Source organism: Sinocyclocheilus anshuiensis, unplaced genomic scaffold (assembly GCF_001515605.1).
Source record: "Sinocyclocheilus anshuiensis isolate Anshui unplaced genomic scaffold, SAMN03320099.WGS_v1.1 scaffold762, whole genome shotgun sequence".
NCBI lineage: Eukaryota > Metazoa > Chordata > Actinopteri > Cypriniformes > Cyprinidae > Sinocyclocheilus > Sinocyclocheilus anshuiensis.
In genome coordinates this window covers 260,028-271,083 of record NW_015542390.1, presented here as the reverse complement: position 1 = coordinate 271,083, position 11,056 = coordinate 260,028, and the positions used below count along the sequence as shown (strand labels likewise).

Sequence of the window (11,056 nt, the reverse complement as noted above, 5' to 3'; positions counted from 1 at the left end):
TCTTTCCCCCACTTTTCTTTCTTTGGCCCATTGAAATGACTGTGACAGAGGTTCGGCTGCTTGTTTGCAGTTCAGGTGGTCGCAGCTTCTCATTCCCCAGAAGCTTGAGTTGGCTCACAAAGAAATCCCCCACCACCACCACCTCAAGGGCCCATGGCACCGAGAGTCGTGCATCATCATTAGGGAAGTCGTCTTGCATGGAGGAGCCTCTGGGTTGGATGTTGGGCTGAAAGGAGCAGTCAGTCAAGGCCTGGGCTCAACCTGACAGACTCATTCATTTGAGCTTCAGTCTATTACAGCTTAGCCTGACCCCCCAGTCTGTTGCCCGCCCTGCATCGCTCTTGCTCGCTTTCTCTCTCTCTTTCTCTTTCTCTTTCTCAAGGTACACCATCGTAGCACCTCTGCCCTCTTTTCTTATTTCTCCTTGCCTGTTTTCCATCCCTTTCCCCTCATTTTCTCTCTTAGCAGGAAGTGGTTATTTGAAGTGACAGACAGATTTCAAGACAGATGCAGAGGTTCTGTTGCTATTCAAGCACATTAACACACACACACAGAGTAGGTTGAAGCTAGTGTGGCTAATATTTCACCTCCCTTTCTTAGTAACGATTTGGTAGTATTATATATATATATTTGTATGTATTTTAATGACGTGATTTTAAAGATTTTTCACCTAAAATGACACACAGTAGGTAGCTAATATTTCACCTACCTTAGTAACAATTTGGTAGTATCACTATTTTTTTTTTATTATTCTAATGATGTGATTGTAATGATTTTGGACTGACATGAAGGAGAGAAATGAAATTACATTTTTTTTAAGTGTAAATCAAACTGGTTTGAATCAATGACTGCAAATGCAGCTTGTGAATATCATATCATACTATGATAGTTACCTCTACTGGCTTATCACAAAGTTCTCAGCAATAATGTCTTTATTGCCATATTAAATATCCATTTAATCTTTAATTTCCTCTTTACTTTTATTGGCTCTAATTGTTTAGTTGACAATCGGCTTAGTTCGATATAGCCTCCATTCTATTTGCAAAATGTTGTGGCTTTTTTATAGACCTTGAGTAAGCTACTTAATTAGGCGTGGCTATTTTCTCTTTATTAGCCATGTCAGGCATGCCAAAGTATGCATTTTAAACAACTTGCCAGGAGACTTTTCTTTCATTTTGAATCACTTTTTGTTGCTTTCTCCCAGTCTTTCTCCTCTTTGTTACGATAAGCATCATTAAACAGTGTAATTTAATGAACAGACACTACCATACCTGAAACAGAAAACTTTAAAATAATATTCCCTGTGCATTTGCGGATGTCTTTAGCAAAATGTTCATAGCCATGCTTTATTGTAAATAAAACATAGCTGTTGACCAGTCAGTATAATGGACCGGAAATTAACACACACACACACACACACACACACACACTAATTGCTTGTGTATTCCCACTAAAAATACGACAGTGCTACACAAACTTCTGGAATAATCTTGTTCCATAGCAAACTGTGATAGCAGAATAGTTCTTTTTTTTTTTAAATCCATTGGTTTACGTAATATTCTCAACCTGGCATCCTTGCACACACTCTCTCTTCACATTACAGAAAAAAGCAGTGATGATCTGAAAACAACATCAAACATGTAAGCTGGAGCTTACCATTGAGATATTTTGCTCAAATGAAAGTGTACAACAGCCAGTCTGTTTTCTTTCACATGGTCACGTTTTCTTTTCTTTTTTTTTGTGCGTGCAATAATTTAGATGAAATTAAAACAACAACAACAAAATACAGTCATGATTATATTAAAAAACACACACACACACACACACACACACACACACACACACACACACTAATTGCTTGTGTATTCCCACTAAAAATACGACAGTGCTACACAAACTTCTGGAATAATCTTGTTCCATAGCAAACTGTGATAGCAGAATAGTTCTTTTTTTTTTTAAATCCATTGGTTTACGTAATATTCTCAACCTGGCATCCTTGCACACACTCTCTCTTCACATTACAGAAAAAAGCAGTGATGATCTGAAAACAACATCAAACATGTAAGCTGGAGCTTACCATTGAGATATTTTGCTCAAATGAAAGTGTACAACAGCCAGTCTGTTTTCTTTCACATGGTCACGTTTTCTTTTCTTTTTTTTTGTGCGTGCAATAATTTAGATGAAATTAAAACAACAACAACAAAATACAGTCATGATTATATTTTTGAGCAGTTTAACCATGGTGTATCCCTTGTATATTATACATTATTATTTACAGTAAACATAACATTTTAGTGTATTATAATAAAACATTTCCAGAAGCTTTAAATAGGCCTACATTGAGTGTAAAGGTGGAATGCATGACTATTACTTTGTCCTGTTGTGGTGCACGCTCACAAGGTTTCATTTTGTAATTAATTTTCTCACAATTTCCATACACTGCTCTGCAATGGAAGTTGCATTGGTCACTGTGGCTAAATGCATAAGCGATCATGCATAGAGTCTATCGAGTCTCGCTTGTGTTAGTTTTTGTGCTGCACATGTCACATGGAGTTGCTGCCTACAGTATGTTTCTTTTTTTTTATTCTAAAAGATCTGATGATTATGTCACAACACTATGTCCTTATAGACACTGCACAGGCCCTGACCTTTCTCTGTAAGGAACACAAGTTGTGTAGAGGTAAGGATTGTCTGAGTGTTTTCAGCCTTCCATTTAGTTGAGTGTACAACAGCTTGAGAGGCAGAAGAAATGCATTTTAAGGCTGTATGTTGATTCAAACAGCCCCAACTGCGCTGGTGCACTCACTCACTTGAGGCGACCTCTCCAAAGACCGCTCTGAATAACACTACAGCAGTGAAGCACACCTACGAGAGCTCTTCGCTTGGTCACCTGAAAAGGACTTTCCGTTCCAACACACAGTAAAAGCTTTGGTGTCTTTCACAAAGCAGTGCTTGTTTTTGCATCAGCATGAATGTAATGATGTTTATTACACTGATTGTGTAATACCCTCAGATTGTGTTCCAAGTTTGTTCCAAATGTTTTTAATTGCATCCTGATGTGTCAGGCTCTCACATTCCCACCTGGCGCTCTTATTGTTAGAATGGCATTTCCTTTTTCATTTTTAAAAGTGATGAATTCGAGATGACCCATCTGGGAAGGAAGAGGGCAGCATGAGGCTTCAGCTGTGGATTTGTGGCTAATGCAGAGTGCGGCAGGGTGATGAGGTCTCCTTATTCTGGAACAAGTGAGACTGGATTTGGGAATTTCATCATCGAATGACTGTTTGCCTTTTTATTCAAGAGAGTGGAAGTACAGCTTCAGTATCTGTTCATTTTATTCATACAGCGTTATAAGATATTGTGAATTAGGTTAACCCAGAATGAAGCTTTGTACGTGACCAGTATTACACTTCAGCTAGAATTTTGAGTTGGTTTATGGAGATAGAATGTAATTTTTTGTAAAAAATTATAAATTGTCCAAGAATTACACTTTCTCAGAAGAACTTCATGAGGCCGTCAAATAAATGCTTTATTATTAAGTGCAATTTTCTACTAGCCATTTCTATGTAATAAAAGTGGACAAGGCATTAAATTTAGTTTTTTGTCTGTTGTAAAAATGTCTTCAGAACTTTTTATATGAGCTTTTTGTGGTTTGCTCTAGTCCATCATTGTCTAACATCAGTCTAGTTACAGACATTTCTCAGGTAATGGAGGTTACTAATGTCAAGTTGCAGTTGGAGTTCAGTTTTGAGTGTGAAAAACACTGTATGAGTGTAATGGGCAAAACCAGCAGAGTGCACCTGAAGAAATTTGGTATTTAAAACTTGACGGTTTTAGACATGCTGTATTAGAAATGAAAAATCATCTCCCAATATGTCAATTCAATGTGCACATTTTCATTTTTGAAGTGTTTGAATATCTGCAATACATCACTGAAGTGCTCCCTGTTAGAATGCCATTAACAGATGATTTCAAAACATTTATGATAAATAATGCATGTGAATTAACTTTTTTTATGATGTTTATGAGATGTTGATACTCAAGTATGATGCTAGCATTGAATGCAATATTTTTCAGATAATGCATTATTACGTTCTCAACATACTTGTTTACATTTACTTAGCGACACAATGACAACACTTCTGTTGGGGAAGTAAAACAATGCTTTTACTGATACCATGATACCAATATATTTGTCAGGGTTTTGTTATTTGGTTGCTAAGGTGTTGGGTTGTTAGGGTTTTATTAGTGGTTTATAGGTGTAAGAATAGTCAGAAGAGCCCAACAACAAGTCTCTGATATATGATAAAAAAAAAATAAAAATAAAAATAATAATATTAATATTTTTTTGAGTATTTATAATATATTTTTCCACAGTAGTAAAATTGCAATACTTATGTCTTAATTGTAAGTACTAAACCAGGGGTGTCCAATCCTGCTCCTGGAGGGCCACTTTCCTGCATATTTTAGCTCCTACCCTAATTAAGCACACCTGAACCAGCTAATCAAGGTCTTACTAGGCATACTAAAAACTTCCAGACAGGTGTGTTGAGGCAAGTTGGGGCTAAACTCTGCAGGACAGTGGCCCTCCAGGACCGAGTTTGAACACCCCTGTGTTAAACCATCAAGCTTTTATTTTTTTATTTTTGAATACATTGAATACATTGGATCTGCTCATGTGTAAAATAACATGGTGCCTTGCTTCACTTTGAAACATGCAGCACCGTCTGTGGTGTGCATCCACAGTCTAACACGGGAAGTATCATTCATGTCTGTCCACATACTGGGTGTAATCGTTAGGGTTACTCCACATCTACAGAAGCTAATTAATTGCTGTATTTACTGCCCAAACTGCAAACCACCCTTCATCAAAACTCTCTTTTCCCTCAATACAGAAGGATACCAGAGAGAGTCTGAGGTATAGATTTACCTCACATCCTGGTGAAACAGTACAGAGCACCTCTGCGTTTCATCTTCCTGACAGAAGGATAGTGGATTGGTTTTGTGGCTGGAGGATTCTGCGTTCTCACACTCTGTCTTGCTTTCTGCTCGTCCTCCACAGGTTTTGTTTCCACTCTTTTCGAAAAATGAATCCTCTCCCTTCTCATTCATCTGTTCCCTCTCTCCCATTTCTGTAGACATGACAAGGGATTCTTCCACCCCCTCGGAAGGTTTCGCATCCTTTGTTGTTACTTTTCCCCTCACTCTAATACGTGTCGTGTGTGTGCAACAGTAACACACATGCATTCTTGCTGCAAGCGCATGGCAAACCTGGCCTGTAGGTGCTGCTCTGATCTCACTGTTTCAACCCTCATCCAAGAGGAAAGAAACAAAGAAAAAAGGGCAGATAGAAGAAAACCTCTTTCCCTTGGCTCCTTTGAAAGGCCTCTCCCATCATACCACACACACATACACACACTGTGATTATTCATTGAGCAAATGGCAGCCCACCAGAGAGCAGCTCCTACAAAGAAACCCAGACAATGCAACCTGAGACACTGCTAAGCTCAGCCTACCGTAATTAACTATCTGCCTTGTTCCTGCCTGCTGGCTTCGTCCCTCACACTCATTTGGCTTCCATTTATCCATGTAAACAAATAAAACACATTTCTTTTGCACTTTCTTAAGAAGCTACATTGCACAGAGCTTCAGAGATTTCCAAGCAAGGCCCATCGCCAACACATTAGCGAAAGCTTTATTCAGTATTGCTGAGCTGAAGCGCCTGTTGTTCTATCTTTAATTTCTTCTCTGGCACACTGACTCTCTTAAACACATTCGATTTCACTGCCTTCATCTTCCGTCTTTGAGTATAAGAACTGTTGTGCGTGACGGTCTAGGTGTCGGTGAGACTCACAGCGGAGTTCAGCTAATCTCTGAGGGACAGGGTGGTGAGGTAAACATTAAGTCTGACCTTTAACCCCTTAATCTAATGTCTTGGGCTCCTCACGTTCCCCAGGCCCACAGCTGACAACATTCGACCTGTCTGAAAGGCTTTCTTCACAACGCATCCAGGCTTGTCCTATGGAGAGCACTTAGTGAACTGAAACCAGTCTTCTCCATTAACCTGCCACCACTGGCCCAAACCATGACCTTTTCATGCTACACCAACTGGAAGCAAGTGACAGAACCTTCCTAGAAACCAGTTGGAGGTTGTGGCTGATAATTTGTACATGGTAGGTTCTTTTGACTGGTCCAAGTTGGTCATAAGCTGGTCAAAGCTTTGTTAGTTGGTTGACAAGATGTGCACTGACTGGACTTGGTCAAGATTAGACCAGTGGCTCCCTTGTTCCATAAACTACCTGAATTACCTTAAACTGGTGTGACCTGTTTTTGTCTCTGAATAGAATAGCCAAAGGAAGCTATAATAAGATGCAAGCTTTTAAAGATAATCCGATACACCTTTTGTGGTTGCTGCAATCCAGAGAAGCACAATTTATTTTCTTTTTCGCTCAGTCCAGACGCATTGAGTCCGGATTTTTCTCCCTTCTGAAGTGGACTGAGCTCTGGGATCAAGTGACAGAACCTTGCTGGAAATTTTTAGCTTAAACAAATTTAAGTTGGTGGTTGGGACTTTGAACTGGTCCAGGTTGGCCATAAGCTGGTCAAAGCTTTGTTAGGTGGTTGACTAGCCTGACTACCAGCTGGTGTGACCTGACTGGACTTGGTCAAGATTTGACCAGCAACAAACCAGCTGCCATGTCCTATAAACTAGCTTAACTACCTTAAACTGGTGTGACTTCTCAGCAGAGCCCTTGACCAAGATGTTTTACCAGCTCACCAGCTTGCAGTCCAGTTGGTCAACCAGGTAAACAAGCCTGGATCAACTAGAAACCACCCACGGTGTTCCAAATACCACCTACCGCTTCAAGCCAGTTTTATCTGGATTTTCAGGCAGGCAAAAATGCAGGCTTCTTGAACCTTCAGAATTTCTAATTTCAAGTCTACATCATCCATTCTGCAGTTGTCCTCACCGTTGTGACCCAGAACAGATACGTGTAGAAGGTGACCTTTGTTCCTTTGTACCTCCGTGGTGAAGACTGAGAACACACTGTTTTCTTCACCTCTGCTTATCCCAGCTGGGAAATCTTTGTGTCATTTTGGGATGTGCATCAGGTTAGAAGTGCGGCGATGATGTCATAACACATAGTCCCTTTGTTTCCGCTCCTGCCTGGGATTTAGTGGGGCTGACCAAGGCCATTGCTTGACTTACTTGGACTTGTTAAATAATGGTAGGTGATCTGTTTAATTTCAAATAATTATTCGGAATCTTCTGACAAAAGGGTCAGTTGAAGTGGATTCCAAATCACCAATCTGGGTTGGTGTACTATTAAAGCTTAAGGCCGGGAACTGTAAAGTTGCTAGTTCAAACTCTATACAGAGCACCCTTTTTCAAGGTACTTATCCAGGTACTCCCGCAGTTGTCCCCTGTATGTCCATGCTGTGTTCTACTGTATGTAATGCTAATTTATTCTAGACTGTTTTGTGTCCTAATTCTGGCTCCTTGGTTGCATAAATTAATGTCATACATTATAATAGACCACCAGACACAGCCATTCGGGAACTTTCTCACTGACATTCGCATTTCTAATGGATCAAAACAGTCTGGAAAGTTCTTTGGTCCGTCTGAACTCCCAGAACAGTTGCTTGGCTCTGAATAGAACAGCCAAAGGAAGCTATATTAAGATGCAAGCTTTTACAGATATCAGCTACGCATTTTGTACCTTTTGTGCTTGCTGCGATCCAGAGAAGCACAATTTATTTTCTTTTTCACTCAGTCCAGACACATTCAGTCAGATTTTTTCTCTCTTTTGAAGTGGACTGAGCTCTGTGGCGAGTCTAGATGCACGTCTCTTATCTCATTTGTACATGAGAAAGATACATTTTGGGGTTCCTTACAAGACTTTACTTTCACCACAAAGCATGGCAGCGAAGAAAGACACTGTGAGAGACAGAGAGGAGCCTGAAGATATGACTGCTGTTGTCCCTTTTGTACAGGTCTGTGTCTCTATCCATTGTTCCACTCTCTAGTCCAAGATATTATTTGCTTCTGCGTCTTTCTCGCTCTCTCTCAGCATAAACAAAGTTTTTCACACTTCCTTTGTGAAGGAAAGCAGTTTATAGCAACAAAGCAATAGATTTAGGCAACACAATTTTGAGTCACAGTGATCGTTGGCGATGCAACAAAGTTGAGTAACTTTATGCAATGAGCAGCAATGCAATGCGATTACTACCAATTTGATCAGACTTCTATCACTGTAGTCGAGTAGGAGTTTCTACTTGTACAAAACCAACAGTAAAACTTTTTGACAACCTTTGACAAAAATTGATTTCCACTACCAAAGCCCAAATGGGTTTCATGGATGCGGTCTAATGTTATCTTGGGACACATCAACTCAAAGTTGCTTCCCAAGGTTCACACTTTTTAGATCAATCCTCTTTTCTACGTTCTCTATCTGTACTCAAAGTTCTGACTGAACATTATTATCTCAGTCTAATCAAGTTTTTATGCAATCATGCAGAATTTTCCCTCAGGGATCAATAATGGATGGATCTTTCTTTGACATGGTGTGAAACTCTTTGCACCCGTCATGCTGACAAGACACAAAGCACATCCTGACTTTACCTGCAATCATGAGTCTGTCCTCCACAACATGTCAACCCTGTCCATATTTCACTGTTATTTATGTCCTCTCTTTCTTTTCAGCCACTCTTTTATTTCCGCACGGGTGATTATGAGTGTGTTATGCCCTGATTAGAATTAGTGAGTGCACTTTGTGCTCCGCTCTACAGAGTGAGAAATCACTCCTTCAGTGAGAATAATTGAGCCCAGGCCCGGTTGCCAGTTCATTACCCACAAATCATAGCAGGCTGGGGCAACTAAGCAGGAGACAATAATGACTTTGGGGAATTTGGAACCTCACTGTGGTGAAAACTGCTGTTACACTAAGGGCACATCCGAGGTGGGGAACTCCGAATGTGGCAGAGGCGTATGAAAGGTACGAGGTAAGTCAAGATGTGGGGTTATGCTACTCAAATGCTTATATTAGGTCTGTCAGAGGTGATGTAAATGACTATGCAACAAACTGTGAATGAAAGAAAAACAAGGCAATTTCTCAGATGGAGGGTCCTCACAAATAGACTGGACTTGATCCAAGCTCGGTTGTTGATGGAAACAGCCATGCTTGAAAAGCACTAACATCCATCAAAGGTTTTGCATTTATAATATGCAACTTGCTTTAAAAGACCATTTTTGGCATTACGTGGCGTCCCCCTTTCTTGCTCTCTCTCTCCAGCCAAGCGATCCACACCTGGACGCAACTAAATACCCAGAAAACGAGGGTAATTGAGGGAAGACGTGTCACAGTTTACGCAAATAGTGAGTGGTCTTAAAAATTCACACATTTTTTAAATCCAAGAGGACTGTATTCTTCCACACCTATTAGACTAAATGCTCTAATGCCATTTATTTGGATGACAGCTATGCATTGAGGTGGAAGATAGACTTTGGAGACTGTCAGTATCTGATTTCCCAGCCTTCCTGAATAATTAAGTCCTATTTATGTGATTTTTTTAAATGTATTTTTTGCTGTTTCTACTCTTCGTTCCAGTTTATAATGCGAGTGTCTCCTTTGCTTCAAGTCATTTGTCACAAATGAGTCCTCTCCACAGTGTCCGTGTCCATCGTACCAACAGGCGACTCTCGTTCTTTTATTGCCTCCATTAGAGCATAATGCTTTTAAGTTGCCATAGGAATATGGCCAACTGTAAACCGCTCTACTTCAGTGAATGGAGGCCAGGAGGAGTCCTTCTGCCCATTTAGAGAAAAGAGAAAAGCATTTGATTTGCATGAGTGGCGAAGAAAAGCAGAAGGAGCTGTTTCTGAATACAGGTCTGCGGTGGCCATCTACGAATTGACAGGAAGGAGTGAAATGCAGATGCAGGCTGAGTGGAAGGTCTATCTGCTTATTTCTTTCTGTGGGAAATGAAATCACTCACAAATTGATCTCTGCAGGATGAGGACCGCATGGTGGGCTTACTTGTTTCCATAGAGCGGGGAGTCCCTCAGTTCCATAACCTGGCTGTCCACAGGTGAAGCGTAATGAATGCAGGGATGAATATGCATCAGTAGATGCTGTTCAGAAGTAAATACGTCACATGCTGTTATTTTCGATGAAGACTTCGTTCCCACCAGTATGAGGCCTTTGCCAGTATTCAGTACTATGAAATGATTGAAAGAAAATATTGTTGGCACATTTAGAATTAAGAATCATTAGACACAATTAATAGACTCTATTTAAGGATCACAGTGCGGCCCCCAAAATACTAATTGCCATTTTAATTCTTTGCCAATTTTTGCTACTGTCTTTCAAACAACTAGGTTTTACCCATTTATCAGCAAGACATATTTGACAGTGTATCTTCCAGGGAACATAAATGGAAATGTTAGGAATAACATCCGTATAAAAAAATCGCAAGCATCTGATGACTTTGCGTGAGGAACAGACCGGAAACTACATCAAACTTGACATGACTTGCGTTGTTCGTAAAACAGTTGTTTTGTTTTGTCATTTATAGTGTTATAATTTATTTTAACACATATTAACAGTCATTTACTACTCATTTTTTCCCAGTTTGTGTAGATTTAATAGTCCTTCATGGAGTTTCACTTTAAGGCCGACTTCTTTTTGGACTGCTTTTAACCTGCTGTGGTGCTTTGAGTTATTGCTTTCTACTTCATATGAATTCCGGTGCGCTTCAAAGACTTTTCCCCATTCTCTCCTAGTGGAACAGACTCTAGAGTGGGAGGATGTCTTGGATGGTTGCACCTTTGAACCTGACTGATGCTTTTGTGATTGGTCTAAAAATACAGCAGGTAGCCCAGGCTGTCAATATATCAGGGATCCGTTTCACAGCAGAACGAGAGCGGAAAGAGAATCAGCCGTGTTTATTCTATAAAACAAAAAGCTTAGTGCAAACACGCTGACGTGCTTCTCCGCTCCCCGCTTTCCTGTGTTTGTTCTAGCCTTCATTCAAATTTCTGCTGGAATGCTGGATG

At 40.2% G+C, this 11,056-nt stretch overlaps 1 protein-coding gene across 1 annotated transcript in view; it reads left to right on the top strand.

The window, feature by feature from the left end:
* Nucleotides 1–11,056, top strand: part of LOC107692754 (partitioning defective 3 homolog) — a 444,353-nt gene that overhangs the window by 178,704 nt on the left and 254,593 nt on the right. Inside the window, exon 6 of the mRNA XM_016491924.1 lies at nucleotides 469–471. Within this exon, the coding sequence (XP_016347410.1) occupies nucleotides 469–471 (3 nt within the window). The remainder of the gene's footprint in view (nucleotides 1–468; nucleotides 472–11,056) is intronic.